This window comes from Mus pahari, chromosome 19 (assembly GCF_900095145.1).
Source record: "Mus pahari chromosome 19, PAHARI_EIJ_v1.1, whole genome shotgun sequence".
Lineage (NCBI taxonomy): Eukaryota > Metazoa > Chordata > Mammalia > Rodentia > Muridae > Mus > Mus pahari.
Genome location: NC_034608.1, coordinates 32,083,247 through 32,105,063, shown reverse-complemented (window position 1 = coordinate 32,105,063; position 21,817 = coordinate 32,083,247). Strand labels below are relative to the sequence as shown.

The 21,817-nt window shown below is 46.7% G+C and overlaps 1 protein-coding gene across 2 annotated transcripts in view; it reads left to right on the top strand.

The window, feature by feature from the left end:
• Positions 1–21,817, top strand: part of Rasa3 (RAS p21 protein activator 3) — a 117,010-nt gene that overhangs the window by 28,458 nt on the left and 66,735 nt on the right. For both annotated transcript variants that reach the window (XM_021218794.1, XM_029531755.1), the window contains exon 2: positions 18,528–18,645. In XM_021218794.1, the coding sequence (XP_021074453.1) occupies positions 18,528–18,645 (118 nt within the window). The remainder of the gene's footprint in view (positions 1–18,527; positions 18,646–21,817) is intronic.

Here is a 21,817-nt window from a genome sequence, read left to right as displayed (position 1 = left end):
TCTCTCTCTCTCTCTCTCTCTCTCTCTCTCTCTCTCTCTCTCTCTCTCTCTTCCTTTGTTGAATTGCAGAAGTGTTTACAATTGAACTCTAGGGCTAGGAGTGCAGCTCTGTGATAGAACACTGCTAAATTTGTGTAAGGCCCTGGCTTCTATCCATAGTACCAAACAAGCACATATACTAGGCTTCTGTATATACATATACAGTCACTGCTCTCCTGCTGTGGGTAGCCTTCCTATGTAGCCCTTGTGCTGTGTGAGGTTGTTGTTCCCAGACACCAGTGCCATTGGCTGTTCTTTACTTACCACTGCTTTCTGTGTGCTGGGGGGCAGGGGGGAGGCTGAGGCTGAATATGCCAAGAGTGGGGGCAGCTATGCTGACATACCCTGTGTGTATGGGGGAGTAACTATGGTTGAATATGCCCTGGTTGGGGGACAATTGTTCTGAGTTTCAAAGATTATAGGGCTTCTTGGGATTGTGACAACTAGGTCCTTCTTTGTCACTAGAGCCGTTTGTCTGCCTATTCCTGCCTCAGTCTGTTGACATCAGGGAAGGGAGGAGTGGAGAGACAGGGAGGGGAGGGAAGATAATTGTCTGACTATTCTTGCCTCTGTCTGCTGACAGCAGGGAAGTGGGGATAGAGAGGGAAGGGAGAGGAGGGAAGGGAAGGAAGAATTTATTGGCCCTTAATGAGAGCATGGCCGCCTCCTCTCTGCAGGTGAAGTATGTCACTGGGACAGTGTGACAGGGTAGCTACCCTTGTTTCTTCACCACGGTTACACATGCATGTTGGCTCTTGCTGTACAGGAGTTTGGCATTGCACTGTGTCCCCTCTGTGCTCAGAAGTCTCCCAGGAAGTGTCCAAGATAGCCTAAAGTCCCCACAGGGTGCCCAAGAAGCCAGGCTGCCTTGTGTTCCGTGAAAAACACCTGACTTTGGCTGGAGCGGTCCTTAGGGACCCTTAAACCTGAGTAGTATGTGACTGACATCTAGTTCCATAAGAGAGCATTCTAGTTGTGGCTCTGGGACATCTTGTCACTTGCCAGTAAATATTTAAACAGGTGTCCCTCCTTGTCAGGGGCTTATGATCAGGTAGAAGCCATCCATTTCAGATTGGTTCTGGATTTTTTTCTTTTTCTTTTTCTTTTTTTTTTTTTTTTTTAAATCAGCTGAATTGAGGCCAGGTTCTGATGATTAGAAGACAGGAGAATGTTTTGCTAAATCTTCTCGACACATCCAGTTCAGGACTCCTTCAGCTAATGGTGTGGAAAGGAGAAAGAGGAGCAAAGAGTTCCCCCAAATCAGAGGGTAAATGACCTCCAAGTGAAGTGGGCTTGTCACAGGAGGAAGCCCTTGTCCCCAGATCGGGACTGGTGGTCCTAGCACTGTTTACAGTGAGCTGGATATTGGCTTTTACTCTCCCCAGAGAGTAGTCAGGGAGGTGAGGAGAAGCTGGCCCAGGGCTTGTCTCTGGTACCATTTGTATGTCTTGGCATTTGTCTGCAATGAGAGCAGACCAGACAGGGATCAGCCACAGGCAAGTAGGAGCTGTAGCCTGTGTGCACGGAGTCTTGCACAGGCTTCCAGTATTGGGACCTTGAGCTCCCAGCACTCGGGAGGCAGAGGCAGGTGGATCTTGTGAGTTTGAGGCCAGCCTGGACTACATAGTAAATTCCAGGACAGCTAGGGCTACTCAGAGAAATGCTGTCTCAGGGAAGTGGGGAAATGATGACAAATTTTTAATCAAAGGGAATGCTTACAATATAAACTATTATTTACTATATATGCATATATGTATATATGCACATCATATATTATATACTATATACTATATATGCATATATATGTACATTATATGTGTGCACATGTAGATATGCATATTTTATATACTATATATGTATATATACATGTTATACATTATATACTATATATGTGTGCATATATGTGTGTATGCATTATATATTATATGTATATACATATTTTTATATGTTATATACTATATGTGTACATATATGTGTACATTATATATTATATGTATATATACATTCATATATTATATACTATGTATGTATATGTGTATATACAGTATATATAGTATACAATAGAATATATAATACATGTATACACATACTATAAAATATGCTATTAACAGTGTTTTGACAATACTCTTTCTTGCCTTGGAGAGGTAAGGTCTTCTAATTTGTCTTAGTCTCAGTGCCTCGTGGACGGTTCCCCAAATGCAGTGTTTCCCAGATCCAGCTCCTTGACTCAAAACCAGTACTGCACATGGAAGAGGAGCTCTTGCTACAAACCTCTGTAACATCTTGTCTGACAACCGTGGTTCCTCCAGAGATGGCGGTCAGGTCAGGGAGGGCTCTAGTGAGGTGGCAGGAACCTTATAGCCCCAGACAGGTTGTCTAGGTTGACATATACCTGGACTCTTTAGTAAATTAGAAGTGAGGTCCAGAAGATGCTGGGGAAATGGGAACTTTGATAATGAGGCTGATGTAGACTCCCCTAAGCTGTGTCTTCAGGGACCCCATTAGACAATTTGTATGTAGTCCCCGTCTGTATCTGTCCCTTGTCCTAAGGGGGAAGAGCGAGCTGGGGAGAAGTGTTATGTATAAGTGTTATGTATAAGCAGTTTAGATTGCTGACCAGGAAATGGTTTTAACTTTTGAATTAATGGCATAGAGTTAGAGACCTTAAAAAAAAAACTCTTTGTAATAAACAGATATACACCATAAATGGACACTGTAGAGAGGCCATGGGAAACTGGTGCTTTTATTGGTCTAGCAATGTGGTCATTTAAGTGAATTTATCACACAGAAATGGAATCTATAGAAGTCTATTTAATTACTGCTTTCTTGGTAACAGCAAAAGACGGAAAATAACCAAAGTGCCCTTTACTGGGGAAGGTTAAACCTTGGCCCCCTCAGCGGGCTCTCTGCTGCAAGTGCTTACAGAGATGCGAGCCTCCTGGTGTTTTTAAAGAGCCCTGTAATGGAAAATTGTCCACAGGAGTATGAAAGGAAGCCAGAGTGAAACTGGAATCCAAACAGTGTGAAGCCAGCAAATGGGGGCCCCAAACCAGGACCTGTGAGTGGTGGGGGTCCTAGTCTCCCACCTTGGATGCGGTAGATGCTGGGGAAACAACTCAGAAAAGGGGGTGGGCGGTGATGAAGTCGGGCAGATGGATGGCAGTGGCTGGCGTGAAATGTAGTGAGTGACTCGGACCACATCCCAGAGTGACACTTGGGTTTAAAAAAAAAAAATGTCAATACTTTTTGTGTACAGGTGTTTTTGCCTGCACATGTATCTGTGTGTTGCGTGCATTACTGCTGCCCTTAGAGGCCAGAAGAGGCCGTCAGAGCATGTGGAGCACAGACAGTTGTGTAAGCAGCCTTGTGGGTGCTGAGAATTGAACCTGTGTCTTTTGGAAGAGCAGCCGGTGCTATTAACCAGCGAGCCGTCTCTCCAGCCCACGTGCTTGTGATTTACCATGGATTCCAGGGACCCCTGACCCAGAGTAGAGCATAGACCTGGTTCTCAGCAGACAGACAGACGGATGATGCTGATGTTGTAGATGACACTTTATGGGGGTCAAGATACATAATAGTTGACTTGAAAGCAGGCACTCAGTTTGAGCAAAGTGCCCACTCTGACAGTGAAGATGGCAGCTGGCTTCCTTCTCCTCTCTCTCAGCAGGGAGCCAGCAGACAGATTTGCTCAGAAATGGCAGGGGGGCTGGGCTGTTGAAGAGGCAGGAGCTGGCACGCCTGCTGTTGGTTGAGGGTACAGGAGTGTGACTGCACTTGGTTTAATCTTGGACCCCACTGAGTGTTTCCTTCCCTGAGTACTGGTGCCCTGAAAGCATGATGCTGCTCCAGCTCTCCAGCACTCATCACCATCACGTCACCGTGGTCCATTCACACGGTAGAATATCACCAGCAGCACCCAGTCAGGAGCCACTGCAATGTAAATGAACCCTAAGAAGAAATGTCACCACATGGTGTAGGATTCCGGGCTGGAGGGACAGAAGGGGAAAGGACAGCGGGACTGGCCTCCTCCAGGGGACAAGAATGTTCTCACATTGGCTTTGGTGACACTTGCGTAACTCTGCTGCTCTCCTGGGAACTAGTCAGTTGTGTGTTGTGCGGTGTTGAAATCTTGACTCAGTAGAGCTGTTAAAAAAAACCCAAACACCCAAGACACGAGATATACAAAATGTGTCTCCCACACCTCACCTTGGGGAACAGTTGGCTGCTGCAGTCTGCCGTGCTGGGGAGCCTTGGCTGGCATCTCCCCACCCCCCGCACCCCCCATCCTGCTTTCTCTCAAGCAGGCAGGTGGTCCTCTTTTGGCTCCCTGCACAAGGAGACAAGGAGAGAGTTCTCGATCTCACTTGGCACTAGCCCTTGGTCTATGTTATTCTGATGCCTCCTGTCACCTCCTTGCCCTCGGGTCATTTTTGAAGGGGCTACAGGCTTCCCAGGAAAGCAGGTTTTATTCAGATGGTCTTCCCAGGGCACACCTCCCAGGGGCTTTTGGGAGCTTCTAGCTAGCTAGCCAGCAAGCTCTGGCCTTAGCCTCCCCACACCATTCCTTTTTTAGTCTCGCCATCCTCCAGCCCCCTCTGTTTCCTTTTATTTCCTTCCCTTCACAGCTACCCTGAGCTTCCCACCCCACTGGCTTAGTGACAACTCTCTAGAAATGGCTGTTCAGTGACTAAGACCGAAGCTTAATTGCAACAGGAGCCTGGGAGACAGGAAGGGCCTGCATCCCAGGTCTGACTGCCCCTGGCTGTGAGAGCTGCAGCTTCCCAGCCATTGAGTGACAGTCCCTGGTGATGTCCGGACCTCTTTCCTGCTTTGATTTTTTTATTCATTGATTTAAGGAGCAGCGTAACAGCACAGAGACACAGATGCGTTAGGAACCCACAGATATAGAGTCACTTAGCCTCCTGTTCCTGAACTCAGCAGTGTCTGGCTATGGGGATTCCCTTCCTTCAAGGGATTAAGCTCTGAGAAGGAAGGAGCAGTTTAGGGTGACTCAAGAGAATGACCTTAGAGGTGACTTGGGTCGGAGGGCTGTGAGAGGAACCACTTAGCTAGGCTGGGCCTCAGGGTGGAGGGGGGTTAGCTCTGGAGCTCAGTGTGGCTGGACGCTGTAGGTAGAGTCGGGTACCCGCATGGGCTTTGGATAGCAAAGCATCACACACTAGTTTCTTGTGCAAAGGCAGGGTCCTTCTGCTCCCCAAGCTGCCACTCATCAGCAGCGGTTGCTTTGCATGGAGCTTTACAGCCCTGTCCGAGGTATGTCCTGTGTGCCCATAGCAGTGTGACATTCCCTAAGTTTAGCGCAATAATAGCGACACCTAATCTTAACTACTATTTAAGATGTACCCGGATCTACTTTGGGGGCTTCATCCAACTAGCAGACAGCAACCCAGGAGCTCAGCTTGGCTTGCTCATTCTCAGTATATAATGCAGGTGCCCAGCGCCCAGTGAGCTGATCACAGCCTTACCCAGAGAATGTCATTAAGGACCCGCTGTGGCCGCACCTTTTGGACTGTGTTGGAAGCCAGTGACACCTGGGACTTAACTACTGTGACTGGTGGTGGCTGGTGGGGGTAGTGGGGGCTGATGGGAGCTGGCGGGGGGTGTGTATGGCTGGTGGTGGGGTGGTCGGTGGTGGTGACTGGTGGGGGCTGGAGGGGTTGGCTGCTGGGGGGGATGGCTGGTGGTGGTCATGGTGGTGACTGGTAGGAGCTGGGGGAGGGTACCTGGTGGGGGGTGGGGATGGCTGGTGGAGGTGCTGAGCAGAGATGTAGTGAAACCAGAACCCAATGAAAGCCTGTAGGTGTTTATGATCCCTCATTTTTATTCAGCAAACGCAGGAGTCGGGAGAGAGCAGAGTCATTCTGACAACGGTCATGGGTCCAGGGTCAGGACAGGCTCCCCCATCATTCCGGTTTGAGCTTGTAGAGCTGAATGAGCAGGTCCCGTCCATGGCTGCTGCGGTGTAGATGGGCCCTGAGGGCCAGACGGGATGTGATATACGGCTATTGGGTTGACGTGTGCAGACAGCTGGAGAGAGCCCTGTCTCGGCGTCTCTACCTGGGGCTATAGTTTGGGGCAGCTGTGAATATGAGCAATATCCCCATGTATTTGGGAGCCTGAAGGTTGATGTGTTACTGGAGAGGACGGTGTTCTAATCCTCTGGGAAGTTGGTGGCAGAACAAGGCATTGACCCCTCAGGGGTGGTCTATCCTTCACTAAAGGGCAGCTCTGAAACAGGCTCCTGTGCGTTCAGTACAGTGGCTGGTTAACAGTGGAGCTGCTCCGTGGTCCTCCATCATAAATCAGTCAGAAGATAGCGGAGCAGCATGTCCACGTTCTGTGGGTGCCTGTGTCTGCGTCCACAGTGGCCCATGTAATTCTTACCCCTTTGGTCTTTGTTGTGTCACTCCCGCCTCAGTTCCCAGGCAGGTCCTGGCACACATTAAGACGTGCACACAGGTAACTGGTCTAACCTGCCACGGCACCTCCTGCCACGCCAGGATCTAAAGAAAGTTCTTGATCTGCTGACACACACAGTTCTGTTTAAGATCTGCAGTGTAGTTTCAAATGGAACATGTTGCACGCAGAGGGAGTGTGGTAAATACCCAACTGTCGTCCCCAGATGCCTGACCTGCTGCCGCTGTTGTGTGCACTCGGAGTGTATCTTGCCTTCCTGACTTGGGCCCAGTGGCAGCTTGAGGGTGGTTACATTAGATTCTTTGGTGGGTGGCAGGTTGGCTTATGGTCTGGGCTTAGAAAATTATGGGGAAAATGGGGTGTGAACTAGATCTGATATCTGAAGCTGTCACATTGTGACTAGCAATACATGTATTCTAATATATATCTATATGCATATATATATTTAGACATATAGATATAGATTCCCATATATACATGTGAAATTTATATAAAAATTTTCAGGATTTAATTCTTTGACCAACCAAGCCACTTGGGACATTGACAGATGAGGGAAGTGTCACTGTTCCCAGCATGAGGCTGGAAGAGGTTTGATGGGTACAACTTGAAGAAGAATCTAAGGCTAACATACTCTATGACACTCATGTTGAGAAGCCGTGTTGTGTGCTTAACACTCAAACCCCAGCTTCATGGCAGCCAGAGGTCTGCCATGGGGACAAGGCAGTGGAGCCGCTGTGAGGACCCATCAGCTTTGTAAATTTATCTGCTTTTCAATGAAGGAGGCTCTGCACTTTAGTATTTTTGTTGTGCTGTGTGCTGCGTTTAATGCCCGCGTGATCTATGTCTAGCCCGTGTGCATTTTCCCTGGAGAGCCTGCAGCCAGCACTGCGCTGCATCCCAGATCAGCATGGCTCCTCCCGTGCTGGCTTTGGCTGGAGTTGGGCAACGTGCAGGCTGGGATTGATCCTCCTATGCTTCGGTCTGCCTTCCAACGCTTGATTCCATAGACAGTTCTTTCCATGTCTCATAGGCAGAGATTCTGTCCCCTGCCCCCCCCCACCTCTTTGTCCACAGCCTCTGAACAGCTGGATGCATGTCTCTTTGCAGATGTGTGCAGACAGCACTGATGTCCAGCTGCTCCTCAGTTTAGAGTATTAAAAATTGCAGCAGCCTTTGAGTTAATAATGTAGAATCCCTTTATTTTGGACCAAGAGTCACTGGCTTTCTGCTGCAGCTGTGAGCTGGTTTATGAAGAGTAGCTCTTGACAGAAACCAGTGTCTCTAGCCTGGGCTGTATCCCAGAGCCACCCATGAACATTCTTGCCTGGGTCCTGAAACCCTTAATTAACCCATACCTCCTCTAGGATTTGGACCCTGGGTGTACAGTAGGTGTTCATCTCCTAAAAGACCTCCAGAGGTAGTACTATGAGGGAAGTTTCGAACACCCCTATTGTCCGCATGAAGCTTAAACACCTGGGATGGAGTCTTGGATTCTGACTTGGAGGTGTCACCATAGGTTTTCTGTGCACGTGGCAGATACTCAGCAAGACAGCCTTCAGGTGCACAGAGCCTATGGACCAGCGGTGAACGTCAGTATGACGATCTCTATACAGTGCAGTTGCTTCCTTGCCTGTTTGTGAATTTGAATGGATTCACATGGAGCCCTGAGTTTTCTCTTCTTTCTACCTTCCCCGTGTTTTTGGCTAGCAGCATGGCGGGATGTGGTCTGTTCGTGGGCGTGTCAGTGTGCCAATGATGTGTCTATGGAGTATTCTCTTCTTTTGTGAATATCCATCACCATTTGATTAGTTTATGTTCCCTGGCTTGTAAGATTGCCACTCTCATTTACTTTGTATCTCAGTAAGTTAGAAGCAGCCACACTAGTCCCGATGAACTCCCACGAACTCCCACAGGGCTTCCGTTTCCACGTCTCAAGGGTTTGAGCGTCTCCGTTCTAGTCTCCCAGGTGTCGCTCAGGAGTCAGAACGCAAAGACCAGCTGAGGCCGGGTCTTGTCACTGGGATTCAGGCTTCAAGAGAGAGACCAATAGGTAGAAGAGATGGATGGGCAGAGCCTCCAAGGCACCAGCCTGCAGGGAAAGTCATTTGCTGCGGTGGTGGGAGGGGCCTGTTCCACAGCTCCAGGCTGACCCGGAAGCTCCTCCCACTGATGTTCTCAGAGCCCAGCTGAGTGATGAGGCTCCAAGGACGCGCTTTTATCGGGATTCTTCTAAGCATGGGTGGAAGGATGGAACAACCCAGAGTTAATCCCCCTTGATTAGTACCCATTTCTTCTGCTGAGAAATCTTGTCTGGGAGCTTGTAGTTTAGGCATGCTGTAGCTGTTCTTAATGGGGTACAAAATAGGGCGTCGTTTCTGCATCTTTTGAAAGTCTTCTCGGAAGACTCATCATTACTGTGTCTGATTCATTATTTAATATCACCTATATAAGATGTCTGGAAAATCCCTCCTGGGGAGTTGGTGCATTTCATTTTTAAATAAAATCAGAAAATTATGTTATACCACATTTCCCAGAAGCCCAGTGGAATGCTATTCCCACAAGCTAGGGACGGGTAGATGTAATTTTCTTTCTCTTTGTAATTCTCAGCCTCCTTATTTTCACACAACAGTCTTATTCTATGCTTGCTTTCCTCACTGTCGAGAGCTTCCTGGCCTTTATGGAACTGAAAGGATGGGAGATGTGGTGGCGTGGACCTCTTCCCAAGGGCCGACTCTGTGTTGGAGGCTCGCGGTTCCCCAGCTGTCTAGCTCAGCATGCTCACGGACTGTGTAATGTGATTTAGAAGTCCGGACTCACTAGAATAACAAGGCAGTAAAAACAGGTTCCAAGAATAGAAATTTTTAATTGCGAAAGCCTTCTTTTCAGAAAAACACTTCAGTGTTGTTATGATACACGATCTTGACAGATGTAAACTCCAAGGCCCAATTTTTGATTCAGAGATTCTGGTTGGCAGAGAAGCCTGGGCTCCAGGTGGCCCTTCCCACCAGTCTCCTGAGTTTAGAGGAGACTGGGGAGTTGTGGGGGGAAGGGACAGCATTCAGCCCAGTCCTTCCCAGTTCCTCAAACTCAGACTTGGGTTAGGCCAACCTACAGTCTATCTTACTGGTTTTCAAGCTGGACTTCGGTGGTGTGTTCTCATAGTCTGGGAAATCCCTCGGCAGGGAGCAAGGCTTGGAGATGTGATTCCTGGAGCCGCAGTGGTGAGCATGGTTACTTAGGTGGCTCCTAGAATGGGACCCGTGCCTTGTCACTGTCACCTACCTATTAGGACAGCTGCACCGAGTCATCTCTGGCTTATCCCCAGGAACTGTAGCAGTCCATGTGTGAGTGTCACATAACCATCTTCAGGCACAGATTGACCTCCATACAGTAACAGTGGTGGACTTCAGTAATCTGCTCTTCCTAACAGTGTGTACACACATGTGTGCACATGTGCATGCACACATGCACACACATGAGCACATACACGAGCACATGCACACACACATGCATACACATGAACAAACAAGCACACACATGCATATGCAAGCACACAGACATGTACAAGCACACACACACACACACACACACATGATTGCACACTCAATGAAGAGACATTAGAGTTTAATAATATTAAAAAAAATGAAATAGGGGCCAGGTGTGGGGATGTACCTCTTTAATCCTTGCACTTTGGTGACAGAGGCAGGTGGATCTCTGTGAGTTCAAGCCCAGCTCCATCCACAGGGTGAGTTCCAAGGTAGCTGGGGCTATATATTAAGATCCTGTCACAAAAGAAAACAAAAAAAGGATAAAATACACCTGCTGGATGTCCACAGAAAATTCTGTGCAAATGCTACGGCATACACATTCTCAGCAGCCTGTGGAAATTTCTGTAAAATGGACCACATTTTACAGCACATAGCAAGGATTAATAAAGACAAAAACCCTGGAGTTATTGTTTGTGTTCTCTGTGGTCACTGCGAATAAAACCTTGGAATCAGCAGCAAGAGAAACTACAGGACAGACTCATGGGTCTTGAAAACCCACCAATAAACAATGAGCCGTCATTGAAGAAGTAGGAGGTGGAGGGGTGTGGTCGATATTACCAGAATGGAATGAGTACAAAGCACCGTGGGTGCAATGTGTCCAATAAGATGCACAGGCTTTAGGGTGCACCCCAGGTCTTAGAAAAGCTACAGTCAAACCTACAACCAGGCACGGAAAGAAATGCTCAAGATCAGAACCGAAATGAACGAAATAGAAACAGAAGAAATGATGTAATGAAGAGAGGGTTTTGCAAAAAGATGGATAAGAGTGGAGAGAGGTGGAGGGTGAGAAAGGAAAAAAAGAAAAAAGCCCATCAGTGGATTTCAGAGGATTATCAGGGCATATTTTGTAAGCCTACACTCTAATAAACTGAAAAAAATCTAACCAAAAACAGTTAAGTTTCTAGGCACATATTACCTACCAAATTTAAGCCTAAAACAACAAAAGCAAACCATAGTAGCTATATGACAAGCAGTAAAGTTGAACGAGTGGTAAGAAGGCATTCGGGGCCCGAGAGATGCTCCAGTGGTTGAGGGCACTGGCCACTCTTCTGGAGGGCCTGGGGTTGCTTAGGCTCCCAGTATCCCAGTGTAGCTCACAACCATCTACAGCTCCAGTCCCAGGGCATCCAACAATCCAGCACTCACTTCAGGCCTCCAGGGGGTATACACGCATGTGATACATAGACATACACGCAGGCAAAATACCCACCCAGCCACCCACACACACCTACACAAATAATTTTTTAAAACGACTCCCGACTAATAAAAGCCTATGGCTAAATATTCTCAGCTGAATTACAGCATTGTTAAAGAGGAGCTGACATCAGTGCTACTCTAACTATTCCATAAGGCAGGCAGGGGACTCACTCTGCTGAACTCGTTTTTTAAAGCTGGTCGTACACTGATACCACACTGGACAATAACAAATAAAGTAATAGGCCAGTCTCCTTGAGGAACGCCAATGCAAAGACAATAAATCCTTCCAAACTGAATTTGCCTATATATCCAAGGTGTCACTCACCATGATCAAGTGGGCTTCATATCAAGAATGCACGGGTGCTTCAAAATATGCAAATCGATACATAAAATGTATCCCATTAACTGTCACAAAGAAAAAATATCATATGACTTCATCAATAGATGCAGAAAAGACCCTTGATAAAGTCCAGCATCCCTTCTTGATGAAAACCCTGAAGCAAGGAGTAGGAGGACAGCACCTCAGCATGGTAAGGGCTCTTATGATATGCCCATATAAACATGTTACTAAACGGGAGACCTCAAAGCAGTGACACTGAAACGGGCGACAAGGCAGGGGTGTCCACTCCCGATGTCTCAGCTAGTGTTATAAGACAAGAGAAAGGGTACAAGGGAGACGAAATTTATCTCTACTTGCAAACAATGTGATCCTGTACAGAAGAACAGAAAAAGACTCCGCCAAGCTCTTGTAATCTGGTGAACACTTTCAGTAAGGTAAAGATCACAAAATTAACATGCAAAAATCAGTAGCTTTTCTACATAACAATAACAAATATGCTAAGAAGGAAATTCAAAAAGCAGTCCTATTCGGAAATAGCATTACAAATGCCTAGGGATGAACTTGGCCACAGGTAAAAAGATCTTTACAACAAAACCCTTAAAGACACTAATGAACAAAGTTGAAGGAGACACAAGATGCAAAGGCCTCCCATGCTCATGGATTAGCAGAATTAACATTGTAAAGAATGGCTGTATTGCCAAAAGGAACCATAGACTCAATTCAGTCCCCATTGAAATGCCGAGGAGGGGCTGGGACGCTGACTCAGCAGTTCAGAGATTTGCTGTGTGATAATGGGGGACCAAAGGTCAGATCCTAGCACCCAAGGCTGTCCCTTACATGCCTACATGCCTCCAGCTCCAAGGGAATACAATACCTTCTTCTGGCCACTGCATTTGTGCACACAGATACATTCAGCCACATATGTGTAAACACACACACACAGTTAAAACTCTCTTAAAATTCCCAATGACAATACTAACCATAACTAGAAAAAACTGTACTCAAGTTCACAGACCTAAACCTACATAGCTCCAGCGATGCACATTTTTGGCAAAGGTGCCAAAGACGTATATTATAAGAAAGACAGCTCTTCACCAGCGGTGGCAGGAAAACTGGAAATCTCTAGGTATTGAAGAATGAAGGTAGAGCTCTCATCCTGTTCAAAAAGTTAACCCCAAATGGGCCAAAGGCGGTAATATAAGAACTCAGAATCTACAGCTGTCATAGGAAACCACTTTAAAATACAGGCATAGCCAGAGACTTTCTGAGAACTACAATGGTTTGTTAAGTAATGCCAAAAATTGATAAATGGGTTGTGTGAAATTAAAGAGCGTCTGCACAGCAAAACAATTATCAAAAGAAGAGTCAGCTATCAGAATAGGAAATAAAAATCTCCATAGGATATAGATCTGATAAAAGATTAATATTTAGGATGTATAACAAATTAAAAACACACACCAAAAAAAGAACAGTCCAGCAAACTTATGGGCTAATGAAGTGAGCACACGGCTCTCAACCCGCCCAGGACTAATGACTAATAAACAGGAAGAGACAACCCTCAGCCATCAGGGAAACCAACCAAAACCACACTGGTACTTCACTCTACCACAGTCAGACTGCCTGTCACTCAGACAGACAAATTCTGGCCAGGATACGGAGGAGAAGGAACCCTTATACACTGGCGATGGGCATGCAGGTTTGTCCAGGCTTCATGGAGTTTCCCCAACAAACTAAAATGAGAACCATCCTGTGACACAGCTGTCCCACTCCTGAGCGTTTACCTAAAGGACCACTGCAGAGATGCCTGCTCACATCCAGGTTCATTGCAGCACTGTTCTTAGATGTCAAGTCATGGACTCAGCCTAAAGGTCCATCAGCCGTGAATGGATAAAGACATTGCATGTGTGCACAGTGGAATTTTATTCAGCCACAAAGAAGAGCGAACTTCTGTCAGGTGCTGGAAGGTGGCGACCTTCATATTAAGTAAGACAGATAGAGAGATGGACACTTTCTTAGTGTTCTGTTGCTGACTCGATGACCGCAGCCACTCCTACAAAGGAGAGCATTCCATTGGGGCTGGCTTTCAGGGTCAGAGGTTCAGTCCATTATCATCATGGTGGGAAGCGTGGTGTCATGCAAACAGACATGGTGCTGGAGAAGGAGCTGTGAGTTCTACATCTTGATCCTTGGGCAGCAGGAGAGGGACACGGGGCCTGGCTTGAGCTTTTGAAACCTCGAATCCTGCCCCCAGTGACACACTTCTTCCAGCAAGGCCACATCACCCAATCCTTTCAAATAGTGCTACTCCCTGATAATTGAGCATTCAAGTCTGTGAGCCTGTGGGGTCATTCTTATCCAAACCTCCATAACTACCACATTTTCTCTTATTTGTGGGCCCTACAGTATATTTTATTTTAACTTTATTTTTTAATCTGAGACCGAGTCTCTCTGTGTAGGTTCAGCTGTCCTGTAGGATTCTGTGTGTGTGTGTGTGTGTGTGTGTGTGTGTGTGTGTGTGTGTGTGATGAAAACAGGTGGATTGAGAGATTAAATAAGACTAGTGGGAAGAGGAGAAGGGGGCACTAAGGAGAAAGGCTAAAACTGGGGTGAATATCATATACATATGATATCATATACATACAAATTGTCTTTATGAAAACCATCACCATGCATAACAAATATACGCCAATTTTTTAGAAAGGAAAGAAACCGATGCAGTTTGGGAGGCGGTGAAGAAGGTACTGTAGACTCAGAAGGGTCCTATTTGTCCTTGATACCTGGCAGGCAGGTGGCCTGTTGTCACTAAACTGGATGTGTTTACTCAGGACAACTAACTGCTCTTGGTACTTTATGATACAGAGCATCTAAGTCTAGTGACCCCTGGGGAAGACACAGGCAGATGTGTAGCTGTTCCTGTCTACCTGGGCAGAGCGGCTTGCTAAAGGATGGCTCAGGACAGTCATCTGCTCTCTGGTGTTACTGTTGTCATAGCAGCCAGGATGTTTCTACCCGGTCTAAGTGGGGTACCCGGAGAAGGTAGTGACCAAACTGCAGTACCAGTGAGTGAATCCCACTGACTGGACTGCCTTCTAGGGAAACACAGTTGCAACTTCTCTTCTTTTGACTTTCTATGGATAATAAACAGGCTGTCTGCTCTATATCTTCCACCCAAAACCATCTCCCGTAGGACTTTCAAAAAAACCATTGTCTTTCAAGAAACAGGGCAACTTGTGGCTAACTATCTACACCTCACTGTGTACTCACTGTAAAAGCATAAGCTCACACAAACCAAAAGCAACCCAGATATAAGGAAAGGGAAGCTTTAATCTGCATCAGAAAGTTGTTTGCTGGGAAGTTGGTAGAGTTCAGGGTTTTTTCAGCTCAAATTTTTCGAACTCTGGAGGAGGCCTTGGTCTCCAACCAGAGCTAGGGATGGAGAGTCCTTTGTCCACATGGCCAGAGCTGCACTGCTCCTCTAAGACCAGCAGGGTGGTGTAAGCTGTGAACCTTGTTCTTGCCTGTGGGCCCCACTGACAATGTATGTGGTCTAAGGCTGCCGTGTCTTAGGAAGCCGGCAGAGCTGGTCTCCTGAAGTGTGGAGGCTGGTCTCAGCTTTACCTCAATCATGTTGGTCATGTCTTACGTCTACCCATGAAGAAGTGGACATTCTGGGAAAGCTGTGTTTCTAGGGTGAGGGTGGCTGCAAGAAATATTCCTTATGGTTTTTCTCTGAACCACTATTGTTCATAGGTGATTCCTCAGTGGGCCTTTGACTCCAGGGTCCGTTGGGCTTAGTGGTGCAGAACTGGAACCCCAGCTACTCAGGAGGCTAAGGTGGATGGCCACAAACTCAAGGCCAGCCTGCACAACTTAGCAAGACTCTATCTCAAAAAAAAAAAAAAAATTCAGATTTAGAGCACAGTGCCTTGTCTTTTCCAGGTAGAGGTAACTGAGGCACCAAATAGACTCTATCCACCCACTGTTGAAACAGCTTCATGCATGTTAAGTCCTGTGGGCAGCTCCAAGCAGTAACATGTATTGATAGAGGTCATCAGAAAAAAAATGCAATATAAAAAAATATTACTTGTTAGAAAAAACTCTTTCTAACCTTCTTCATTCCATGTCTCAGGAGAACAATCTTAATGAAAAGTTTAAAAGTGAGCTAGATGCTCTGTGGACTTTTTAGTTGACCAGTTTGTAAGTTGGTATATTTCTGGTTGAATTCTTTTTCTCAGAAAAGCTGAGCATATGTGCCTGATTGTATTTGAGGAGGATAAGACTGGTGCTGTCTGACCCAGCCTTGAGTGCAGAGCTTTGTTGTGGCTTAGCTGATTGTGTTGCTTGTCAATGCCAACATAAAGTGGTATTGAAAGATTTCAGTGTGTAACTTCATGTTTTGCTGGCTGTTTTTAGCACTACTCCAGGGAAGACATTGTACTGGATAGCTTTGTGTCAACTTGACACAGCTGGAGTTATCACAGAGAAAGGAGCCTCAGTTGGGGAAATGTCTCCATGAGATCCAGCTGTAAGGCATTTTCTCAATTAGTGATCAAGGGGGGAGGGCCCCTTGTGGGTGGTGCCATCTCTGGGCTGGTAGTCTTGGTTCTATAAGAGAGCAGGCTGAGCAAGCCATGGGAAGCAAGCCAGTAAAGAACATCCCTCCATGGCTTCTGCATCAGCTCCTGCTTTCTGACCTGCTTGAGTTCCAGTCCTGACATCCTTTGGTGATTAACAGCAGTATGGAAATGTAAGCCAAATAAACCCTTTCCTCCCCAACTTGCTTCTTGGTCATGATGTTTGTGCAGGAATAGAAACCCTGACTAAGACAGACATGAACAGATATTTACTCACCTAATAGCTAACTGGCACTGATATCATCAAAATCCAGCTTGAGTTTACTGGAGATACTTACAGGAGTATAGATGAGGAGTTACGTACAAGAGCAGGAACAACTCAGGCTTTTGTTGAGCTGAGTCAACAAAAGCCCACTCAAGCATGGGTGACAACTCACAAAAGCTGGAAACCTGAAGATTTCTGCAGGACTGGCAGTTCAATAACTGGGAGAGCCTCTTTTAAGCAGACCTGGCTATTTATATAATCTTGGGGAGACTTGGTAGGGACTGTGTAATTCTGGTAAGTTTCAGGCACTTCCTGAGACTTGTGAGTTGTTTATTTCCTGAGTCTTAAGGAGCATCTTTCCAGGATGGAAGCTTTCAACTCATAAGAAATTGCTGTGCAACAGCAGAACCTTGGAAACTGAATCTTCAACCTCCCTTCTTCTCTTATGTTGATGTGATGGAATGGTGTCCTGCCTCTCTTTATTCCAGTGAACTGTTGTCCATAGCCATCTTGTGCCAGGTCCCTTTAGAACCAATGCGACTCAGACAGTTTTAGAAGGCAAGGGAGTTTCAGAGGTATTTCTTCACCTGACTGCACTTAGATGGGTGCCAGTGTCTAGAATGGAAGCTGCTACTTGTGTTGCTCACCCCTAGGCTGCGCCATGTCCAGAGCTATTCTGTGCTTCTGCTTCTGGCCCAGGAGCTAATGGGTAGGTTTGGAAAACCACCTGGACTTACCTGTGGGCAGAGAGCTGCAGGATGACAGGAATGTTCTACAGTGCATGCTGGCACTGGCTGCCTCAGATCGCCTGCAATCTCCAAACACATTCAGAACTTTTGTAGGGCTTCTCAGAGGAAGAAGGGCCCATGGTAGGGAAGCAGGGGCCATAGCAGGCTTCTCCTTCTAGACTTTTTCCCAACTGGCAAATCATAGTTGGAGTTTATAGTTTAATTTTGTGAATGAAAAATGAGGCCTTGTGGTTACTGCTATCTTGACCATAATGAAACAAACATTAAAAAAAAAAAACACTTAACACACGAATGGACAAAATGTTGTCTGTGCAAACATGGGCTGGTATTTAGCTTTGAAAGAAAGAAAATCATAAATTGCTCTGCAGTCTTGGAGATTACAGGTCGAGACGGCATGGATCCGTGGCTTTAGGTCTCTAGGGGATGGCCATGACACTGGTGACACTTACTGCTCATCTCATGGCCAGGAAGCAAAAGAGAGAGAGGGCAGCCCAGAGTCCCAGAACCCTTCAAGGGCACAATCTCAAAAGCTTCCCAAAGCCTCCCATCCCTAAAGGCCACACTGTTTACCAGTGGTGCCACCCCAGGGACCAACCCTATGTCCTATGTGAGTCTTTGGGGGACATTCTGTGCCTGTGCCACAGCATCCTGCAGTGTGGATGGAGGCTAAGTGAAGTAAGGTAGTCACAGAAGATACTCATAGTTTCACAGGGGCAGCCACCAGAGCCGTCGGCGACAGAGAGCCACAGCTGTCTGGTAACACCGAACTGTCAGTGACACAGAGACAGGAAGTAGAATGTTGGGAGCTGGGAGGTGCAGGAGATGCAGGAGGGAAGCATGGCAGGCCCTGCTGAAAGGGGAAGGTGTCCAAAGTGAGATAAAGGGGACCATGGTGGGTGGAGGCATTGGCGACAGCAGCGTGACCACGCTTACCCTAATTACTATACTTTGAGATGGCTATGGCACTGCACTCTGTGGGCTTTTTACCTTGATTAAAGTTTTAATAAATGGAAGTTACCAATGTGGGAAAACACACACACACAACTGTCTTCTATCCTAAGGCAGGGATTGTTGTCATTGTGCAATGGTACCTGGATACCCCAAGGGGAAAAGCAGACTGGGGGTGGCACTCATTCTCCTCATTTGCTCTAGAGGTGGATACGTGTGTGACAAACATGATTCTAGACAATGTTTGACTTTTCAGAAAACCAAACCACACAAAGAGTGAGTGAGTGTGCAAGGTAAAGGCACACATCTGCTTGTGAAGTGACGGGTGACGGCGGTGCCCACGGTTGTGTGGTAGCTTGATGATGTGTGTGACTATGAGGGTGTTGAACAATCTGTGCTAAGCTGGTCCGTGTCTCATTGACTCTTTAGGTGAAGCCAAGAATCTTCCTTCCTACCCGGGGCCAAACAAGATGAGGGACTGCTACTGCACTGTGAACCTGGACCAGGAGGAGGTTTTCCGGACCAAAATTGTCGAGAAGTCACTCTGGTATTGTCCACTGCTCCTTTTTATTTGATTCTTACTTATTTGATTTTTATTTATCTTTGTTTTGTTTATTTATTTGCTTCTGAATGCCAAGTTGCCCATGTGAGGTTTTCATATGAAGAAATACCCACTGGATTCTGGTATGGGCTGTAGGCATCTCTGGCCTGATGTCCCTGCTCTCCAGGGCACTGAAGTATGGGAAACTCTTGAACTCACATTCCCCCCCCCCCCGACCTGAGAAGAACTTCTTGAGAAAGCCTGCAAGTGAGGCTGGAGAGATGAGTAACCAGTTAGGAGCGGTCAGTGTTTCTGCAGAGGGCCTGAGTTTCATACCCACCCATGAGGTGGCTCACCACCATCCTCACCTTTTGTTCTAAGGATGGCCTCCTTTTCTGGCCTCTGCGGGAACTAGGCCATGCACTACATCTATGTAGGCAAAACATTCGTATCTGCAAAATTCTCATTTACTTTAAAGTCTGCATTAAGAGTTCAAGTGAGAATTTAAGAGAGGAAATATGTTAAAGCGCCCTCTTCTTGTGCCATATTTCTTTTAAAAAATTTAAGAGACACATGCTCAGTACACAGAGCTGTTAATGGAGGAGAAAGGTCCAGAAAGCCTTTATTGGCACATTTTGAGCAAGGGAGGGTCAACCAAGGAGAATGAGAATAACAGGACCTGTAACTTGTGAGTTTGAGGTCCAGGAGCTTTTGCCTTTAGCATGAATTGTTAGCATGGATATCTGCCCCAGCATCCTGGGGCTCAGACCTTGCTTTGCCAATAAGCTCCCAGTCTAAGGAGGGTCTGGGCTGTGTCTAGGAGCATGTGGGGACAGGAAGTGACATTGTGGAGCCCTTAGTAGCAATCTGAGAGTAAGTGTAGAAATAGCAAGGAGGCCGGGTACTTACTGTTGAAGCTAGTAAGGGATCCAAGAATATTATCAAGTCAGGCATGCCAGCCTCCCTTGCTGGTCCTCAAGATCAAAGGAGACAACCCGGAGCCAGGGACTCCACCTTTTGGGTTTAGAATTATGGGTTGTGTGGTCTCAAAACGCTGCTCTGATTTTAAGAGCATTTTTAGCAGTCGAATTATATCCTTGCCTAGTGGCAGCAAACAGCGTGTCCTGATGACTTAATGAGTTGAATTTTTGGAAAACCACTAATGTTGCCCGCCCTAAGGGAGGTGGATGGCGTATCCATTCTGTCTGCCTTGAAGCCACCCTGCCGAGGTCCCATGGTTACAGCTATTTGTGTTGTTATTTATGCACACTTTAGATTTTTTTTTTCTTTTTGTAAAGAAAAAACAAAAAACGAACCCTGAAAAACACTGTCAGGAAACAAGTCTGTTGAAGAATGCTTGTGGGGTCGGTGAAGAAGATGCTGGGATGGTGCTGTGTTACCCTCCCGTCACCTGTGGATATCTGAGCATGCTCCTGTTTGAGCACTGTGCTGGTATAAGCCCACCAGTATACCCTGGGGACCACGGCAGCATTGTGAAGGCAGCAGGAAGGATGTCCGCCGCCTAGGACCCCTCTGATGGGCAAAGCATGGCCGCTTGTCGGACACTGGCAGGCTTAGAAACAGGACCCATTGTTTCTGATTTGGAGCTTAGATGTGGTGCTTCGGGCGTGGGAGGCACCAGACAGAGGCAGTGGGTATTGAGACCAGCCGTAGGCAAGGGTCCTAGTTACAGTGAGCACTAGATCCGCTGCCCTCTTGAACTGTTGACTGAGAACCCTTCTGATATGCATCTCAAGTGTGCACCGCCCCACACTGATCATCCCTCGCAGGTACTCTTTCCCTAAGGACAGCTTTAGTAAGCTGTTGCCTGGGCTCTTTTTGTTTAATTACTTATGCGTACTGGGGGAGGGGTCCACTTGTCAAAGCTCACGGACAAATGGCGGTCAGAGGACAACTTGTGGGGAGTGGCTCTCCCCTCCCACTATGTGGGTCCCAGTTTTGAACTCAAATGGTGAGGTTTGGGGAAAGTCCCCCACCCCCACCCCCAAGCCATCTTTCTGGTCCTGACTTGTTTTCTTAGTTGATTCCCTACCTTAGATGTCAGTAGCGGTTGGGGAGGGGCTGGAAACAGTGCGCTACTTTTTCCAGCCGCCTAAGAAGATCTTTTCAGAGACTTCTACCTGGGTCAAGCCAGAACTTTTGACTTTGTCGTAGAATTCTCAGGCGAATCAGTATGAAGCAGGATTAGAACTTAGTAGAAAGGAGGAGATTTTAACTTCTGTGTCAGTACTGATGTTAGCAGAAACATACTTGGGGAAAGGGTAACATGTTCCCATGTGTAGTGTAGGCGTCTCAAGAAAGTCATATCAAAGTGGCTTTGCAGTGTGCGTTTTTGGTGGCTTCTACAGTTGCATCTCAGAAGGTTGTGTCCTGAAGATGCTATTTCAGGGACGTATACAATGTAAGAATGTGCCGAATAGTAATAAATTCAGACAGGGTTTGGTGACATCAATTTACTATGTATTTCCATTTAGCCCTGATAGAGGTGAACACAGTTTCTTTTATTCTAATCTCAATTACTAATACTAACTCTCGGATTACTCATTACAAATCACGTAGCATATATAAATATGTAGGGATGCATGCATACACGTATGTATGCACGTATGTATGTATGTACACTGCAGCAGAGCTCGTGGGATTTCAAGTCCTGAGAACACTGAAACTGATAAAAAGTAAAAATAACTCTTACCTGGTGTAACAACAAGCCAGGGTGAAGCTCAGAGGGATGCAAGATCAGAATTGAGCCTCAGGAACGAGATGACAAGAAGGGAGTGCAGGTCCAGGCAGGTGGACAGACAGACAGTAGTTCTAATAGGCCGTGTCACTAGTGGTGATCAAGCCAAGACTGAGTTCCTGGGGAGATTAGAAAGTCTCTCAGTGCTTGATGTGCACCAGGGGTCAGGTGATTGCTCCTGGGGCCACCATGCTTGGCGTTCCCGCCTTCGTGGGAGGGGGGCTGCATCCTTCCATGGTCTGATGTATCCAGTAAGTCCTTGTACTCTGTTTTCCTGATAAGATTTTTTTGTTTTTGTTTTTGTTTGTTTGTTTTTTTGAGACAGGGTTTTTTTTTTTTTTTTGGTTTTCCGAGACAGGGTTTCTCTGTATAGCCCTGGCTGTCCTGGAACTCACTCTGTAGACCAGGCTGGCCTTGAGC